The sequence below is a fragment of the Rhamphochromis sp. 'chilingali' genome (genome assembly GCF_963969265.1).
Source record: "Rhamphochromis sp. 'chilingali' genome assembly, chromosome: 11".
NCBI classification, from domain to species: Eukaryota; Metazoa; Chordata; class Actinopteri; order Cichliformes; family Cichlidae; genus Rhamphochromis; species Rhamphochromis sp. 'chilingali'.
Genome location: NC_137938.1, coordinates 14,980,058 through 15,001,035, shown reverse-complemented (window position 1 = coordinate 15,001,035; position 20,978 = coordinate 14,980,058). Strand labels below are relative to the sequence as shown.

General features: G+C 43.0%; 1 protein-coding gene across 1 annotated transcript in view; it reads right to left on the bottom strand.

Moving 5' to 3' along the window:
- znf407 (zinc finger protein 407) overlaps positions 1-20,481 on the bottom strand; it is a 165,372-nt gene extending 144,891 nt beyond the window's left edge. The window contains exons 1-4 of the mRNA XM_080895504.1: positions 20,375-20,481; positions 12,559-13,286; positions 10,185-12,383; positions 3,558-3,672 (exon numbers count right to left, since the gene is read on the bottom strand). Coding sequence (XP_080751630.1) covers positions 3,558-3,672; positions 10,185-12,383; positions 12,559-13,219 — 2,975 coding nt within the window. The 5' untranslated portion in view covers positions 13,220-13,286; positions 20,375-20,481. The remainder of the gene's footprint in view (positions 1-3,557; positions 3,673-10,184; positions 12,384-12,558; positions 13,287-20,374) is intronic.
- Positions 20,482-20,978: the final 497 nt, after the last annotated feature.

Here is a 20,978-nt window from a genome sequence, read left to right as displayed (position 1 = left end):
CACATAGCTCCTCCATCTGCATGATTTGTGAAACCAGAGGCCGTATTTAGTAGTCCCATTTAAAGGCATATTGGAGAACCGTTCTGTACGTATATGTGTATGCTTTATGTGCGCGTGCATGGGTGTGTGTGTATGTAAAGTCAGATACTTGGTCAAAGCGCAGCACATTTGCAGCACTTGGGAGAGAGGAGGGTTTTTCAGCTGGAGGGCTTGTGAAACATGAGACTTTCCTCTCATTAAAGGAGAAGCTGTGTTTAAACCAAAGCTTGTTTGCTCCTGCTGTAATATGTTTGCGAACATCAGCGGGAGCAAATAAACACATTTGCTCCGCTCGGCTTTAGAAGAACAACAACGGGGAAAAAAAGTCGGCCTGTGACTGAACTAAACGGAACGGTTTATACAGAATCACACAGAGGGAGAAACTAATAACGCTGCATATGTCTTCATCTTAGCGAACGTGCAGCTGCAGAAGCTCGACGGGAACAAAGCCGGAAATCCCACAATTTATTGTATTCCCCGTCTGCATGTTAAACAGCTTAACACGTCCATCTGAACATGGCACGGCAATGAGGAGGTCTACCACGGGAATGAAAGGAGCTGAGCGCAACATATGGTCTACATGTAGGGGGTAGACGGTAGTGCAATAATAACTGTACTCTTGCACTACTGGGTATTTGTGGGCTGGTGGTTACCTACATAAACTTCCAATTAGGATTATTTGTACAGAAGAGAAAGCAAAATAAATGGATAGTTAAAAAGCAGCAATACAATTGTCTTTTAAGGACTGGAGTAAGTGGATTTGCATGTTAAAGGGATGGTACGCACCAAAATGAAATATACGTGTTATTCATTTCTTTTTCAGCCTGTCCTGTATAATAGAAGCAAACGGCACTGGCCTGGTGCTGCTCAAAGTGCCAACAGGATACATTTGAACTCAGCTTTAATCGTTGCTTTCCAGAAATCAAGACCCAGCTACTCACAAAAAATAAATAAATCTGCAAACCTTGGTGTGAAAAGTTTAATGTAGAAATCATTTTTCTTTTTGCCAAACTACACCTGGCAACTATATCACAATGCAGAGGGATATAATAACATGATTAATAAATGGTCAACTGATAAGATATATAATTTTCGTTATTGTAAACTAAAATGTATAATTATAAAGTGATATTTAACAATCTTGACGAACCTGAGGTTATAACTAACATTATATTTAGTAATTATAACATTAATTAGAATTACTAACGTTAAATAATCATTACTATAGTATGATTTCTGTTCATATTATTTACACATACTGGTCATTTTATCAGGTACATCTGTTCAACTGTTCGTTTATGCCTTATCAGCAGCAAGTCAGTGCATTTAGGTTTATAGACATGGTCAAGACAACCTGCTGTAACTGTGTCCTGAGTCTGAGGCCACCAAATGCTGCCGTTTAGTAGAGGTTGTTGCAACATAGAAAAACAATAATGGATTGCATTTATATAGCGCTTTTCTAGGCACCCAAAGTGCTTTACGATTCCACTATTCATTCACTCTCACATTCACACAAAGCGCATGTTTCTTTCATTTTCTGAAAAGACTTTGTGAACTAACTAAAAAATACTGGCAACCACCAGTGCTGCCTTTCAGCCTCCTAATAGACACACCTTTGGTATCAATTTGAAAATCCTAAGTGCTTCTTTCTTGAGTAATCGATTTCACAAGATTTTCAGAAAACTTGACCTATGAGATTTGAACTCATCCAAGATTTAATTAGATGCAGTATGGTATCTATTTGAAGCTCCTACATCACTTTGTTCTCGAGTTATCACATTTACAAACCTAGGTGTCCAAGCTGCCTGCATGGCGGGATGATGACAATACCTCAACAGCCTTTTACAGCCGAGGGGTCATAAAAACCAGAACAAAAAATAAATAAATCAGAGGAAGTTTTATTCTTTGTTGGTTTAGTAAAGTTTTTATGACATATGAGGCACTGATAGACAGTCTGGATGTCTATAAGACTGTGAGTGAATTGCTTTCAAAAGGTTCTGTGTTTTTACTGTAATACTTGTACGGATTTACCTAAATCTTGCATACATTTATATGACTCCAATAATACAATTTAATATAATAGTAATTTAACTAACACTGAAACTAATAAAAACTAAATTAAAACTAAACATTTTCTAAAAACAGTGAAAGACACAGGATACCAACCACACCCTCAAAGTTTATAGCCTTGTGATTTCCATGTTTTGCATTAATTATAATATAAAGTTATCTGTAAAAATTAATTAAAGTTTAAATATTCATTACACAGACTTTATCAACCACATACAAAGACTTTTGAACATCAGTTTCAACTTTAGTTTAACCACCCAGTTAATGCTTGTTGATGGTTTATTCAACACCTATTAACCAATCAGTAAACACTAATAAGCCTGCCATTGTTGAACTAAATTTAAGATTGATTAAACATTATTTACCATTTATTTATCCATTCATTTTTAACCATTTATTAAAGATAATAATGTTATCAAAGTATGCATCTACCACTTTGAAAAGGCCAAACATGACAGGATGCAAACATAAAGCTGGCCACCCTCAGCCAAGCTGTAACATTAGCTATCTGCATTCTTCCTGTGGTTGGAGGGTGTAGTTTGGCTGAAAGAAAATTATTTGTACCCAAACGTGCTGAATATTTTTGGGTAACTTGAGCCAATATTTCTGGAATAAAAAGACGTCGCTGCTCAGATTTCCAGGTGTTTTTTGTTGTGTTTTGTCTTTTGGTGTTGTTGCCACTATGAGCGTCACAAGAAATAAATACAAGAAAACTGCCTTTACCTTGTTTCGATTATTTTTGCACAGCTACAATTTTTCTGTAAATAGTGAATCCCTTTACATTGATCGGTTTACTTTCTTATTAAATAGCAGAATATGGATTTGGGTTTTCAAACAGAACATTAAGGCATTAAATGGACAGCAAGGTTCTCAAAAGGCAAACTAATCACAATCTGTGGACGTGTGTGACAGATAAGTATAAAAAGCTGTCTGCATCACATTAGCAAATGAAGCAAACCAATGCCACGTCTCTTATTATGACCAGGCAGGGTTAAATGGGTTTGAATTATGAATTAGCCTGAGACAAATGCAATTTAAAGTGGGCTGTACAATAGATAATCAGCAGGCCACACTCAACAGGAGGAGCAAACCAAACGCTTGTCTCAATTTTGAGCTTCAACTTGAAAACTGCGGCAGCTTTTCAGCAAACTGTGAAATATCTCGATTAGAAATGTGCATCCAATCAAATGTGAGACAAGTGACTAAATACGTTCTTATTGATTTGCAATTGAATCCTCAGGTGAGAGTCATTAGATGTAACACTAAAACAAACACATTCCCCGACTCGTAGATTTTCATGTTATTGCTTGACTTTTTCTTGTAAATGTCCAGAGCTGTAATGACTGGATCATCCTTCACTCCAAATTTGTGTGAGCAAAGCCGTTGTTTGACCCCCCTCGACTCTGCGAATTGTTACCCTTAAGAACAGCATACTCCGAGTAACTCACCCACATATGTCGCATTTGTACTCTCGCATGCCAAGATGTCTCTTCACGTGGTTCCTGGCGTCTCCCAGCTGAGCGGTTGCGAAGTTGCAGATCTTGCACATGAAGGGCTTAGACCCTGCAAAACACAGCACGGAGAAATCACATGCAACAATAATATTATGTTTGAAAGAAACGGCAATTTTAATAAAACACGACTGCGTAAGCGCTGGGCAGAAATCTGATTTTACATTACGGATCATTTTTCAATGCCAGGCGTGGAGAACTGTTATTAGTTCTGTGCTAGGGCTTCAATCTACTTCACAGCTACGAAATGACTTCAGAATTATAGAAACAGATGCCCTTACTCCAGCCCCCATAAAAACTACAGTCACACTCCAAGTGCCAAGCAGCTCTTCTTTCACTCTCTATCTATCCTTGTCACTCTCCTTCATCTCTTACCTACTCTTCCTTTGCCTGTGGATGCGTAAATTGGATTCCAAAGGTCAGGGCGAATACGTAAATCAATTCTGTGTGCGCTCACTACCGCCCATTCCATCATTAAAGCGCTAATCACTCTGGCGGGCTTCGCAGGGAGGTTTCTCCCTAATTATTGTCATTAATAAGTCCTGAGGGCGGGGTAGCATTTGAGAGAGTGGCAAAGCTTCTTCCTGCTATTCATCATTTAAGAGCAGAGCGAGGGTGAGGGCCAATGCCTGTACTATCTCTGTGATGCACTCACATCTACCAGCTCAAAGAGAAGGAAAAAAAAAACGTTGGACATGCTACACCATCTCAAATTTTAAATATAGAACACAAAAAAAATGCTTATTACAAATGCAAGTTTACATTTCTTCAAAGATTCAAGCTATAATTAGTAAGTAACATGAATATTTTGTTCAACAGCGGCACAGCACAGTATGACACTCCAATATAAGTGGCAGCCTGGTGTAATATCCACGTATGCATCTTTGAGCAAACCCTCAGCCTCTCCCGGTGAATATCCCAAGACGTTGTACAATATTTATTCCAGGGGCAGCCGCTGATTTGATTAAGCACTTTGTGTAGATTACTAATTCGTTCATACACGGTTCACTTGCTGTGAGCTGGAAGTACGACACATTGAATTTTATGCCGGTAACGAAGATTGAAAGGCAAGCCTGTGCTAACAAGGCCCATAAACACAAGGGACGGGGAGTGGGGGTGGGTCAACACATGGGCAAAGACAACCTCTTCATTTCACATGTCTCCATAGTATACCACACACACACACACGCACAGCATAAAAACAAGAGCAAATAAAGGCAAAAAACAAATATCTCGGTCCAAAACTCTACCCTTCACACCTTAATAAATTGACACTTTCTCTCTCTCTCTCTCTCTCTCTCTCTCTCACTGTCTCTCTCACACACACACACACACATTAATTAAAAGAAGAAGAAAAAAAGATTACAAAACAAACTCAGCAACACCCATAAAAAAGACAGATGCACACACTCACACCACACCCACTGTCACACCTACACCTACCTGCATCTAGATTCAGAGCCCCACCTCACACCTTTGCATGCGCTTGCAGACACACACATTATATTCATAAACAATAATCACCCGTGGACAAACAGAAGGAGAGACAATCATTCTTCCCCCTTCTCACTCACACACACACACACACACACACACACACACACACAGTCATATGCAACCTAAAGTTGAGGTGTGAGAGAGAGAGAGAGAGAGAGAGAGAGAGAGAGAGAGAGAGAGAGAGAGAGAGAGAGAGGCGCGTGGGGAGCTGATTTGTCCAGATGGCTGGCTGAGTATGAAACATGGCAGAAAGGAGAGCGATGTAACGTCCCTCAATTCTCACATCTTATCACATTAATACTCTACCACTCCACTTAAACAGCCTCCGTGAAACTGAAATTGACCATCAATGCAGTGTCATGTTAAATTAATATTGCCATCCACATAGGGGCGATGTGGCTCCTGCACATCCCAGATGAGACAGGGAATGACTAATTAATTTCCTGAGAGGAGAGAGGAACCTCTTGCAATGTTTCACTACGTGCTCACGCACACACACACACACACACACACACACACACACACGTCTCGCACATGATGCACACCCCTGTCACAGCCTTGGCTTTAACTTTCATGTTTAGAGGAAAAGAATAATAGCTGATAATTTCATACAAATAAACACATTTTGCTTCCACTTCCACTATTCTGCAGTTTCAATACTGCGGTTTCATCTGTGAACAGTCTTGCGGGTGTTCAGTCAAAGTTTATTTTAATCTGTTGCCTTGTTTTTACTTGTTTTATGCTGCAAAAAATAGATTTACTCTGCATTACAGTGGGTGCATTGGAACATGGTTAATGCGGTGCCACAAGTCACATGAATATTAAACATGATTCTTTAGAGGAAAATTTTCACCTGTTCCTGTCAGCACAAAGTGTGAAACACATACTTTAACAGAATGCAAGAGGGGGAGGATAGGAAGAGAAAAGCACCACGCATAAAAGTCTGATGGCAACTGTGAACACACAAAAAAAACCAAAAAACCTTTAAAATATGTGGTTTTATTAAAAGAAGCTCTATAGGAGTTCAGCATTATACTCCAGAAAGTTCAGAAGCAGACACCGGACACATTAAAGACAAACTGAAACACTGAAGCAACACAGTCGAAAGATTCTGCCTCTTAATATGGCCCGGGATCCAAAATTACATTTAATTTCCCATCATGCAACTCCATACCACCATTCTTTAGACACCCAGTGCATAACGCTGCCACTATATCCCCCACTTCCTATTAAAAGGACTCAAGCCTGTAAGTCAAAAGAAACCTCGTGACATTATCAGACATATATACTTAAACTTCACACTTAATAAACTCAGCTTAATGGGAAAAAACACACACATGCTAATAATTTATCAGTCTCATGACAGGTTATAGACAAAAAAACACTCTTTTCTTCCAAGTATAACATTTCCAAAAATCAAGTAAGTATTTAGGGTAAAAGCGAACTGGGATTTCCTCCTAAACAAAATGTAAAACCACGTTCCACGAATAACCAAGAAGGCAAAAATAAACAAAAAGAAGATAAAGAACATTTCTGTTCTGCCTTACTGATTTTTTTTTTTCACAAATCAACTACCTTCCATTATAGGTCTGAAATATCCTATAAGATAACTTCAGACTAAAACTCCTGATAAGGCCTCCTTTTCTGTCTGAACAACTCCAGTTCGCTTCCTTCACTCTACCCTTTCAAGCAAAAAGTTTAGAGTCATCATAAACGTCTTTGCTTCATAATCACCGCCGTTCCCATTTGTGTTTCTATAGTGCTAAAAACGTTGTCTTTCTCCCTCTGGATTTAAGGTCTATAGAGCAGCATATGGTACCACCTCAAGGGTGGATGGTGATGGTGTGTAGAGGTATGAATAAGCATCCCACTGTACACTCCCCCCCACCCCCATCCCCCTGAACCCTCCAGCGAAAGGTGGGTCCTGCAGCACGACGCATTGGCATGGAAAATGAGCTATTAAATCCAAAGCTGTAAATACTTCAGTGTTGCATTGGTCTGCTCTCTGCTTTCGTCCTGCTTTCAACTTTTTATTTGCCAAAATTTAATTCGCTGATTAGTTTAATGCTGATAAATCAGCATCTCATCTATTCAGATATATCTCATCTATTCTAATAAATCAGCATCTAATTTTTTTTATCCTTAAAAAAAAACAACTTCTCTTTGGGACCTTTTTTTGTTTGTTTTTTCGTGTTGCATGGAGTGGTTTAATGTGTAGGGGTTTGCTTAAGAAATAAACATTCCATGGTTCAATTCTCGGATGAGACACGTATTCCGTCAGGAAGGGAGTCCAAATTGACCGTGAGAATCTACGTGCTGTAGCAACCTCTCGACAATAATGGAGCAGTCAAAAAGCAGCCTTTATGTAACCTTTCTGGGTATTCTTGGCTACCAAAACAGGCTAGAAATAAAATACACTGTGATGATTAGAAATTACAAGAGTCAATTGCTTTTTAATTTCTTCTACACATGCTAAATGACAAAAATCATCTGTAAGGATTTAAAGATCCTAGAAATGTTTGTATCAAAAGCCAGTATGGGTTAAACCATCACTAAAGTGTTTAAACTTAACACTATACAGCAGACCAGTGGAGCACCTATCATTTTAATTCCTGGCTATTGCTACAAACACAAATTACATCCTGCATACTAGCAAGAGTGGATAACATGTGTTATCATTGCTTTAAGGCTCGGTCTGAGGTCAGACAGCTCACTCCAGTGAAAAAGTGACCAATTTACCTCAAAATGCAAATTTTAGCTGCGCCCTCATTGGCAAAATGCGAGCATGTGTATGCGATTCCTTTAAGGGACAAATTGACAAATCTGTGTGCAGCCTCCCACTGCCGTCTCCTGATTTCTCTGATTAATCAAGTGAATAAAAACTAGGTCTTAATTAAAAGGATCTGGACGTGCTCCCAGCTCAGAAACTGGCAGACCCCCACCGTGCTGCTCCGCAGTCGGCCCCACAAACAAACTCCCAGAATAAATGACCAGCACATAAAAAGGTGAATAATTCACTGTAATGAGGGAACTTAGCAATAATAACAACTGACATATGTCGTCAAAATGAAGTGAAATGGGTGCTTTCTGGAAACAAGACAGCATTAAGGAAAGTGGAGATGCAGTCTCATAAACAAGAAAACAACTCTACTGCATAAAAATAGGTAAACCTAAAAAAAAAAAAAGAATAATAAAAATGAAGTAGTGATCATTTGAACCCCTGGAATGTGCCCTTGACTCAAAGCCTCGAGTTGGGACCTCAGTGTCAAAGCTTTCATTTTCTTAAGTAACACTAAGTAAGTGCCCTCAAAACTCAAGAATTATGACAGAGGGTGGAATTATGAATACGTATAGACTAACCATTAATAAGAAGAAAGTGGAAGCTCAACATTAATCATCAAGATTTTAACCTCTAATTCTTACAGCTTTAAGCAGTTTGGTCTAAGCTGTGAAAAATATGACTTTGGCACACAAGGTGACTGGCAGAAAGGATGTTTTCTTGTCTGTAACATTCCAGTACTGCAGTTTCACTAATTGAACAGTATTTACTATACAATCGTTTTAGCCTAGATTATGAAGTACACCACACAGTATGCACTTAGATAAGACATACTGGAAGTATCATTTCTGTGTTTACTACAAAAGCGGTACGTAGTAAAACTACAGTCCCCACACAAACCATCCACTGTCACAGGATATCAAACCATCCTGTTTTTATCTTTTCTTCAACACACATTTACATACACACACACACAGAAACACAAGGGCACAATCATACACACACATGGTAAGCACAGAGCATGGAGTTCAATTAAAGTCCCATTAAAGTTTCGGCTGAAAGGGGGATGGACCATAGGAGGCAGAGAGGGGCATTTATTGATGGCGCCCTCACATCTCGTTCCTGCATTAAGTTGATTTTAAAAGCAATTAATACACATGGTCAGGGAAAAGTAATGGAGAGCCCCATGTTCTTAACCTGCCGGACATTTCCCAGCCGAAGTCCTGACCAACGCAGGCCTGCTTTGCATTATAAATGACAAGATAAATCTTAATGGATTGAGGATAATCAGCTAGCCATGAAGGCTGACATATACACACATTCACCAGGCATACGAGCGCACAAACATGGATGTACAGACACGAGGGAAATTAAAGGCTTTGAATACGTCTGCATTGATTATTTTAAATTATTAGCCCACCTCTCTTTGGACCTCCAATGCTTTTAGCCTAAGCTTTAACACATTTACAGAGACTTATTGACTATAATTACAACTGAGTCCTAGTAATGGACACATCAATTATGAGTCGCACATGTCTCTGACCAAGCGTTGCTCAGGGAATCCCAATCTGGGGTCCATTAGCGTCTCTCCTGCTGGTCTGAAGCTCAATCAGTCTTTACCTTCACCTCTACTGAAACAGCTATTACCTGGCTGAAGTAGATAGTAGCTCTAACATTAGCTTGAACTGCCAAAAGAAGAGGCGCCCAATACTTTGGGACCTAAAACAAAGGCCTAATAGCTGAGGAGCTACACAAATGACAGCTTTTCTTTCCTTTTGCAATTTCTGGACTGAATCTGATAATAACCACCAAGCCAATCTGTATCACTTATAGAAGGTTTAGTCATTTGTGTAAGAACTGGGAAGTGCAATTGTTAATAAAGTGTATGTGAATATATGATACATTTTCACTTTTTTAAATCACAAGCAGCTTTCTAAGCGGAAATAAATGGATAAATTGCAATTCCAAGCACTTAAAATATGCATTACCAAGTTAATAATTTCAATATTTGCAGTAAAGATGAGGTTTACAAAGGATATACAAAGGATTATGAGCACCTTCCTAAAACTATGTTGTCATGTAATGTTTTAGCAAACTCACTGTGGGCTGCAGATGCCTCATTAATGTGCCCCCTTGTTTTTAATAGCGCAAGTAAAAAAGAAGAATCATAGCTGTGGCTTGCTTTTACACAAAAAAACAAACATACTGCATTGATGCATATTTACTGTGTGGGAACAAGGTCCAAAAAAGAGGGAGAAGGAACAGTTCAAGAAAGCAAGCGTACGTACCGGTGTGAGTGCGAATGTGTGCCAGGAAGGCCATAGAGTTGCTGCTCTTGCACACCTTGCCACAGTATTTGCACACGTTGCCCTGGTTCTCCTCCCGTTCGCGGTTGATCTGCTCCGTGTCCTCCAGCACGTACTTGTTGACCTCCCTCAGGAGCTCCTCGTGTTTCTCCTTGATGTGATAAAACAGATCCTGCTCTGATTCAAATCGATCCGTGCACTTGACACACTTGAAGCTTGCGCCCCCTTCGGGCAGCTCCTCCACACTGTTCTGCTCGTTGCGAAGGTGGGCAGCGCTGGTCAGGTGCTGGTGCAGGTTGCTCTCGGTGTAGAAGGACTTGCCGCAGACCAAACAGTGGAAATGCCTCTCCTTGGAAGGATGCTTCATCGAGATGTGGACATTGAGGCCGCTGATGCCGTCCGCCATGAATCCGCAGTCCTCGCAGCGTATGCGAGAGTTGCTTCCTTTGGTTTCCTCCCTCACCTTTGCTTCCTTGGGTTTGAGCTTCTTGACGTATGCGGAGCTGGGAGACACTAAGCCAGAGGTCACTGGTGATCCTCCAGTCAAACATATCATGGTGGCTTCACCTTCCAGAGACAGGCCTTCCTGTGCAGCCTGCTCCTGCTCAGCTAGGAACTTCACAGATACAATACAGGCATCAAAGGGAAGGGCTTTGGACATTTGTGTGTCTCTAGTCATAACGTCTACCTTTAAATGTTCATCATCTGCTTGTTTACCCTCTTGTTCCTGGCTCTCTGGCTGTGCCAACTCAGAGACTGAAAGCTGACATTCTTCATCCTGCTGGGCTTCAGAATCTGCTGTTAGCTCAGTCGCTTCAATGGTCATCTCTGGTTCACCACAAGCAGGAGATGTAATTGCATTTGCTTGCTTCTCATCTCCACCTACAAGCACATCATTAACCAGCTCTGTGGTGACACAGGGCGCAGGTGTATTCTGGCCTTCCACAGATTGACTGTCTATGGGACAGGATTCAGACACCTCTGCGGGACTCACGGATTCACATTCAGGGTTAGAATTTGCTGCAGGAAGCTCCGTGATATCATTCAGCTTTAGAGGGAGTGCGAAGGCTCTTTGTCCTTCGCTCCCTTTTTGTTCCAGATATTTCTGACTTTTCTGCTTGTGTTTCTCTGTGCTTGCATGGCGGGACATTTCCCTGCTTGTTACAGCATAGTAACTGCACGCTAAACAGACATACTCAAAATCTCTGGTGTGTTTTCTCTTGACGTGAAGATGGAGGGACGGAATAGATTGAGCAACAAAATCACAGAGGCTGCAGGCATTGACAGAGTCATATTTACTTTTTTTCTGGTTTGCCTCTGACTGAGTTTGCTCGTCTCCACCGTGTTCTTTGGAAGTTGTGTCATCAGATTCTTCCTCTGTGCCGGTGGTCTCTACGATGGTATTCGGCTCCTTGGTTTCCTGAATTGATGTACTTATGTGATTTGTGATTGGGTTCTTACTTGTGCATTCTTGTGCACGTCTAACATGCTTCTTTGTTAAACAGTGACGATCCATGTCTCCTTTGGTCACACAGCTGTAGTTGCACAGAGTGCAGCTGTAGCCATAATCTTTGCTGTGTTTACGGCGAACATGAACACTGAGGTTGGTGGCGTTGGACACCACCAGGCCACAGTATCCACATGTGGTTGTGGAGCCTTGCTTTGGTCTTCCTCTTTTCTTACTGGGAGGTCCCAGCTCTAACTCTTCCTCCTCAGCTAACACGGCTTTGGCAGCCTCAGCTGCCTCGTCAGTTTCCTGTTCTCCTCCTGTCAACGTATCTACCCCTTCTCCCCCGAGCATCTGAGCTACGTCATCTATAACAGCACCATCTCCAGCACCATCTCTGCTTACCCTGTCGACATATACTTCAGATTTTGAGCTCTTGCTTTCTTTCTCCTGCTGCTGCATGTGGCTATCTGAGGACAGGTGAGAATCCATCCACTCAGATGTGGCAGAAAGAAAGTTGCACAATTTGCAACGGTACCAGTCCTGGTCAAGGTGTTTGACACGAGCATGGTTCTCCAGCAGCGTAGCTGTGCTGACCCTAAAATCACAGTTTGCGCACTTCAGCTGGAACCTGCTGAGGGTGCGTTTGGGGGTCACTCGTGTTGAAGTAGCCTTCATGCTACTGCCAGGATCCACAGCCTCCTCCCGGTCATCTATGCTTTCATCAGCATCAACTGAAAGACAGTTCAGAGATACAATTGTTAAATATAACTTAAAAAAAGAAAAGAAAAGAAAAAAAGACAGGCACATTTTTTATTCTACTACCTATTACAAATATTATATTAAGCCAATGCTTAATTCACATGTAATGCTAAAGGCTTAGAACTGTGGAGAACAGGATATACTCACATGTATACGGGGTGTCTTTGGTGTGGTATCTCTGGATGTGAACATCTAGAGGAGCCTTGTCCCTAAACTCTTGCCCACAGTAGTTGCAGGAATGAATAATCTTGGGTTTTGGGATTCGCTTGCTCACTCTTCTCTCTTGTGTAGGGATTGTTCCTTCTTGCTCTACCTGCTGTTTGTCTAATACACTTTGCTTTTCAGTTACATCCTTCATGTTTGTGCCTTTGTCACTTGCGACTGATCTCAGTTCATCACGATCAGAATCTTGTTCCTGTTTAACCTCAGCGCCACTCTCTGCCTCCATGTCTGCCTCCTGCTGGATTTCAGCAGGACTCACATTAGAGATATTTGCACTTTTCTCCAAAGGTTGTGCAGCTTTGTCAGACATCTTTCCGTGCTTTCGTGCAAAGTGGATCTTCAGTGATCTCGGGCATTTGGCTGAGAAGCCACAAACTGTGCAGAGGTTGTCGCCGTCTTTAGGTGCAGAATTCGGACTTGGTCTCTCAATGACTTCTTCATCTGCTTCATCGAGCTCAGCAGCACTGGGCGAGTCTCCTGCAGTTTCCTCCATTTCCACATCATCTGTATGCACTTGCCCACTGATGTTATTTTCAGCCACTTTCTCCTCAATGGCTTCCTCTCCTGATATCACTGTTTCATCCATATCATATCCTGCTATGATTACACACAACAGTGAAGCTGATCGCTATCATCAGAGCTGGTTCAGAATCCTGAAAGAGGGGGGAAGATGGAAGACAAAATGTCAGACATCTTTATTTGTCTGAAGTACACTTTAGTGTATGCTATAAAAAAAAAAAAAAGAAAAGGAAATAGTAAAAAGTTAAGTTCAGCGAGACAAACAACAGCTAACAACAAGCTTCTGAAAAGTATTCCTTCTGCAGCATTCTCGGACCAAGCACAAGTAAATGTTGCCATCTAGTGCTTCCAAACAGACATTGTTAGTCACAGACATCCAGCATGAAAATTGGCTGCTGCTTATTTAAGTTCTGCTGGAATTCAAACCTTTTGTGTGATAAATGTACTAAAAATGTACAATGGCCAACACAGATCAGTGGACTGCAAATCAAGTATTGTTCCTTGAAGTTTATTTACTTGACATGTCTGTCTTTGCAGTGTATTTCATTTGCTTTTGTTACCCCATTTACTCCAATATTATATCCTCTTTAAATAATTGGATTATTTTTGATTGAACTTCTGTACATACAAGTTAGACAGACTACAATGACATGTTTCGTTTTGGATTTAAAAACGAAAAAACTGTTTAGTGTCAGTTAGTTTCCACGGTGGATTTTATTTTTTCAGTTTAGTTTGGAGGGCATGTGTCTGAGGCAATATTTAGGAAAATTAGTACAGGTATTGTAATAAAAACACAGAATGATTTAACATCTTTAACAACTCATCAGGCAAGTAGTAATAAAAATATTTCACCAAACTAACAATTACCAAGACTAAGGATATTTCATTTTCTTTCATTTTAGTGTTCAAAGTTCACAAAATCATTTCAGTTATTTTTTCAAAATCTAGTTTTTATCTTTATTTTTTTAACTAAAACATTTTTCATGTGTACTTTTAGTTTAGTTAGTTAACTATAATAAACCTGTCCCCGTCAGTTCTTTGGCAAACAAGTTGGACTTCATCTGACCAAAGAGGTTTCTGTCAATACTAATCATTAAACATTTCAATCTCCCCTTTTTTGTGTAATTTTGTTTGTAAATAATGTATCTCAGGTTCAGTGGCTAACCGACACTCTCAAATCCTTTCCTATCTTTGTGTTTTTCCACAGTCTACTTTCTCACTCATATAGCCAATGAATTAAAATGTGCAGCTTTTTCATTAGATCCACAAACAAATTGAGGACATATTGTCAAGGCTCGGCTGTGTGGCAGGCAGGAGGAGGACCCAAAATGCAAAACTCACACACACGGGGGTGAACTCAAAAAGCAGCTTTATTGCTGACCAAAGATAATAGGAGATACAAAACTAAACTGGGAAAAACTAACATAAAGCTCACCAGGAAACACGGGGGAATCACACACAGCATGAGGGACGACGTCACGCTGAACAGAGGGAGACGCAGACAGAAATACACAGAGGGTTAACGAGGAAAGTGGGAACACACGGGGAACACAGGTGACACTGATAATCATAACGAGACAGGGCGGGGTGAACTGAACATGACATGTACGGGCGTGAGAGTCACAAAGTAAACAGGAAGTGCACAGAGGTTCAGACAGGAGGAGAGAGAGCACGGGGAAAACTTAGACATAATGGGCAGGGGAAGCATGGAATAAAACATAAGGAGAGACGAGGGCTCACAGATACACAGAGGGGCACACAGGGGGTAAAAGCCATGAAGGGAAAACACTTAGGGAACAACACAACAGGGCAACTCAGAAAACATGGCCTAAGCAAGGAACAAAATACAAACCTACAAGGAAACTAAGAACACTGGGCCAACATGGCCCAGGACCATGACAGTACCCCCCCTCAAGGGCTGGCTCCAGACAGCCCAAACACAGAAAAACAAAACCAAACAGAAAACAACCCAGGGCGGGCGGCGGGGGCCCAGGACGGAGGGCTCGGAACAGAAAACAAAAGAAGAGCACAGCAAACACCGGAGCCCAAGAAAATAACCCAAACACAGAGCAGTTCAGGGGGCCGACCATGCGGAAGGCAACGGCGGAGACGTGGAAACAATTCAGGAGGCCGGCCGCGCGCAAGGCAACGGCGGCGGCGAAGGAGACAACGGAGCAGTTCAGGAGGCCGACCGCGCGGAAGGCGGCGGCGGCGCCGAAGGAGACGACGGAGCAGTTCAGGAGGCCGACCGCGCGGAAGGCGGCGGCGGCCCTCCAGTCCCAGGCGTGCTGGCCATGGCCTGGTGGGCACAGGACCAGACGAGGCAGGACCAGACGAGGCAGGACCAGACGAGGACGAAGACTCGGAGGCCGGACCAGACGAGGACGAAGACTCGGAGGCCGGACCAGACGAGGACGAAGACTCGGAGGCCGGACCAGGCGGAGCTGCAGAGGCTGAGGCTGGGCCAGGCGGAGCAGAAGCAGAAGCCAAAGCTGGACCAGAAGCTGAGGCTGGGCCAGGCGGAGCAGAAGCAGAAGCCAAAGCTGGACCAGAAGCAGAGGCTGAGACTGGACCAGGCGTAGCAGAAGCACAGGCAGAGGCTGGCCCAGGCGTAGCAGAAGCACAGGCAGAGGCTGGCCCAGGCGTAGCAGAAGCACAGGCAGAGGCTGGCCCAGGCGTAGCAGAAGCACAGGCGGATGCAGCCGGACCAGGCGATGACGAAGCGGTCGCAGATGGCGGCTGGACAGGCTCCTCGGGCCCTCCAGCTGATGCGGCGTGAGGCTGAACGGGCCCCTCGGACCCTCCAGCGGAGACAGGAGGCTGAACGGGCCCCTCGGGCCCTCCAGCGGAGACAGGAGGCTGAACGGGCCCCTCGGGCCCTCCAGCGGAGACAGGAGGCTGAACGGGCCCCTCGGGCCCTCCAGCGGAGACGAGGAGGTGCTGGCCGGGCTCACTGGAACCCCCAGCGGACGAGGTAGATGGCGGCGTGGGAGCCGCGGAGTCCTGGATGAGCTCATCCGAGCTTCCAGCAGGAGCTGATGTAGAGCCAGAGAGGTTTGGGACCCCTGGCTGAATGTTAAGCCGAACAGAAGACCGTATTGCTATCGGGGATTGGGCCAATGGTTCAGGTGCGAGCTGAGCTACTGGAGATGCGGATGAGAGTGGGAGCTGAGCTACTGATGGTGGTGAAGTAGATAACTGCACGGGAGACTGAACTGAGGGCGTCTGCACTGGCACAGGGGACTGAACTGATGTCTGTTGTAACGGAGGTGGTGAGAGTGGAGTAGGCAGTGGAGTTGATGACTTCACAGGAGAATGAACCAGAGGTGAGTGCACAGGAGACTGAGCTAGAGGTGGTAGTGATAGTCGAGGGGAAAGTGGAGCTGGTGATTGAGTGGATGACTGTGCTAAGGGATGCTGCACTGGGGACACTGGAGACTGCACTGGGGACACTGGAGACTGCACTGGGGACACTGGAGACTGCAGTGATGGTTGTAGTGGAGGTGTAACGGGTGGAGGAGTGGCTGAAGTGGCTGTGGGTCGGGCGGCTAGTGGCTCAGCTACAGAGTATAGTAACGGCAGGGCTATGGGTTGAATGTCTGACTGAGTAGCAGCCTGAATGGCTGGGTGTAGTGATGGTTGGGGTGGAAGGGAAACAGGTGGTAGTGTGGATGACGGAACTAAGGGCGACTGAGTGGCAGACCGAACTGATGACTGAAGCGATGGTAGAGGTGAAAATGGAGCGTGTGGTGGAGTTAATGGCTGAGCTAGCGGGGACACAGGAGACTGAACTGAGGGGGACACTGGAAACTGAACTGAGGGGGACACGGGAAACTGAACTGAGGGTGGCTGCGAGGGAGCTAACTGAGCTGTGAAGGGCTGCGAGGGAGCCGACTGAGCTTCTGGTAGCTGCACAGGCGATAAGCAACTCGCATTGACATCCGCCACACAAAACACAGCCCCTGAATGAACAGTCATAATGTCTGGAAAAGACACAGAGTCCTCACTCACCACAGCAGGTGAATTAGAAGGCCGAATGTCCGGCTGTGGGGTGGCGCGTCGGCGGCGTGAATGCCGTTTTCTTCGGGAAGCCGGAGGTGCGGTGATGGAGGAAACCGGCAACGACGGAGAGATCACGGCCGGCTCCTCATCCTCCGACCACATTGCTGCGAGAAAAGCAGCGGGTGAGTGACAGTCAGAGTGGAGGGTGGATGGAGAGGAGTCCAGTGGCAGCAGCGTGGAAACGTTTCCCGATTGTGGCGGTCGCTGTTGCGGTATGACGAGCTCGCGAACTTGTACTGTCTCCTTGGCTTTCTGCAGATTGGACAGTAGGCCCGAAAATCCTGAGAGCTCGCGAAGATGGGGATTCCCCTTGAGAATTGCCTCGATGGCGTTTATCCCAATGGACATGGCTTTAATGTCCGAGGCGTGGGAAACTCGCTCCCACAGGCTGAAGATGCGGGCCAAATCGCTTTCCCGGGAGGAGCCTGCTGGGTCCATGTCTGGTGACGTCGTACTGTCAAGGCTCGGCTGTGTGGCAGGCAGGAGGAGGACCCAAAATGCAAAACTCACACACACGGGGGTGAACTCAAAAAGCAGCTTTATTGCTGACCAAAGATAATAGGAGATACAAAACTAAACTGGGAAAAACTAACATAAAGCTCACCAGGAAACACGGGGGAATCACACACAGCATGAGGGACGACGTCACGCTGAACAGAGGGAGACGCAGACAGAAATACACAGAGGGTTAACGAGGAAAGTGGGAACACACGGGGAACACAGGTGACACTGATAATCATAACGAGACAGGGCGGGGTGAACTGAACATGACATGTACGGGCGTGAGAGTCACAAAGTAAACAGGAAGTGCACAGAGGTTCAGACAGGAGGAGAGAGAGCACGGGGAAAACTTAGACATAATGGGCAGGGGAAGCATGGAATAAAACATAAGGAGAGACGAGGGCTCACAGATACACAGAGGGGCACACAGGGGGTAAAAGCCATGAAGGGAAAACACTTAGGGAACAACACAACAGGGCAACTCAGAAAACATGGCCTAAGCAAGGAACAAAATACAAACCTACAAGGAAACTAAGAACACTGGGCCAACATGGCCCAGGACCATGACACATATCATATTCACAGGAACTATATAAAAATAAAGTAGTCACTATCCGGTCCTGTGGAAAAACTAAGTACCCCCTATGATCCCCCTTTTAGCAGCAATAACTTAAAGTAAAGATTTTATCAGGCTCTCACATCACTGTAGAGAAATTTCAATTCACTGAGGTTTTTGCAGGGCTTATTTAATGCACTGCTTTATTAACGTCCCACCACAGCATTTCCATAAGGCTGAGGTGTTGACTTTGGCTCATTGCAACACTTATTCTTTTCTTATTCAGCCATTCTCTCGTAGATTTCCTGCTGTGCTTGGGATCATGGTCCTGTTGCATGACACAGTTTGAGCCCAGCTTTAGCTTGATCTAGTCTGACCATGGGGTGAATTTTCTAGGACATCCACTCCTTGGCATTGTTTTACCACACAGCTAAAGGCTCCAGACCAAAAAACTGACAAAACGTCTGCTTTTCAAAGGTGCCGACACTTGCTAATGATCAGTTAATTAAGTGCATTTAATTAGTGGCACCTAACAGCTGCTCACCTTCTTAATTCCTATGGAAGCAGTAAGGGTGCGCTTAGTTTTAAATATTCACAATGCAGTCCACTTTCATTATTTCCATTGTAATTATGTTATATTTAAGTTTCAATTTAGCATTTTTGTGCTCATTACTTTTCTTTGATAGCTCACCTTCACCCTGGATTCCCTGAAAAGGGAATGTCCATCCATGGATTCACCATGGATGGACATTCCCTACACAGCAGCCCTGAGAGCTCAACACGTCACAACTTTACATGAAAATTTAGAAAACAATTTTACTAACTTAACAGCACAGACACTGCAAATTTTGAAAGTACCGAAATGTGCTGCAAATATAAAAACATAATCAAATAAATACATAATCAAATATACAGGCAAAATAAAATTTTAAGAATCACAGTAATCAAATATTTACAGTACTCAATCAAATATTCTTCTGTGGAAAGAATTATAATGCACACAAATTATTATTCCATGTATTTGTGGGTGAGCTGATGAGATTTATTTGGTGAATCTCACTTTCTTCATGTGTAACAACGCTAATTGTGAGTGTATAATACAGTTTAATACCCTTACATGTTGTTTTTAAGGGGCCATAACACAGACCTCGGGGGGTTGGACCCAATCATATTTAAATATGCAGGACATCCAGTCAGACTTTTAAAGTATCCAACTTTGAGAATATCCTAGGGTGTGCTCACTACCACCAACTACCGTTTATTTTGGTAGCATACGATTACAGGATTAACTGAAGTATCACCATGTAAAGACTGTCCATATATATATATATATATATATATATATATATATATATATATATATATATATATATATATATATATATATATATATAAAGGCTCGCAAACAGTGAGTTCACTATAACAGCAGAATTCTATCGGTGTTGTGTCTGTAGCTAAGGAAAGCGGACAGCGGTCCTGAACGAGTTCGTTACTACTTTCAGTGCACAACTCCGCTTGAATGCCCACTTAAAAAAACAACAACAACAAAATAAAAAACTGCCAATTTTATATGTGTCGATATATAAGCAGTTTAACGACTAGGCGTCAGTGCTAGCTTGGAAGTACTGGTAAAGTTAGCCACAAATGTTTTATACAACACGATAAAAACTGCAACGAAGAGAGAGACAGCCAGTGCCACAGTCCTACATGTTCCTTTGCCGCTCATTTCATCGCTTGAATGATTCATACTCTTAAACACTAGAAGACTGAAACATTACAGCCCCACTTCTTAATACAGTTGCTAACTTGCTAGCAACATGTTCTCCAACGGTCTTCTGATATACGCACAACGCATCCAATTAAACTTCCAACATCGGCAGAAACATCCAATCGGAACGGAGATAAGGCGGGTCTATGTAGGTCCTAGGCTTGGAAAACGACGGCAGCACAGAGGCCCAAAAAGGAGGCTAACGTCGACCTCGGAAACTGTCTTCTATGCTGCAGGAACAGTACTTTATAACACTCAAGAGACTACGCAATCGTTTGAAAAAAGCCAATACGAGTATATAGATGTCTGTACAGTGAAATACTAGTTGAACTTACCTCTTGTTATATGCTTATTTCCACTGTCCGCGCTTTTTGATGCTAGACACAAATGGCGTACCGTAGCGTGAGCCATGCGTCACAGAAGACGGCCTTCCTGCCCGCGGCTTCTTGTTTTTTTTTTTCTACATCAGCTGATTTCATCACATGATGCATTCTGGTTCTGTGGGAAAGCGAAAAACGGCGTAACAGTACTGAAATGCGTGACATTTGAAGGCTTAGTTAGTCGTTGGAAAGCCGTCGGTAAACATATGTTACTAATTGTTCTTACTAATTAACACCGAAAATGTAAAACTATTGAATATGCTGTAGAACGCCATAAGTTAGTACGTAATGCATTCAAAGTCACCATTTACAGAAAACCAATATAATCAGCAATTCAATACATCATGCACGTATGTCTAAAATTATTTTTTATGTATGTATTTATTAAGTTTTGTTTTGTTTGTTTGTTTGTTTTTACTTGAGAAGAAATTCTCTAGTTTTCTGGTAGACTACTCTTTTCATGCTGTATTAATAATAGATTATGGCATACAGTGTTGAAGTAATTCAGTAAAACTATTTCTCTTAGTGTGCTGGTAATTTTTTTTGAAAAAAGACAGAA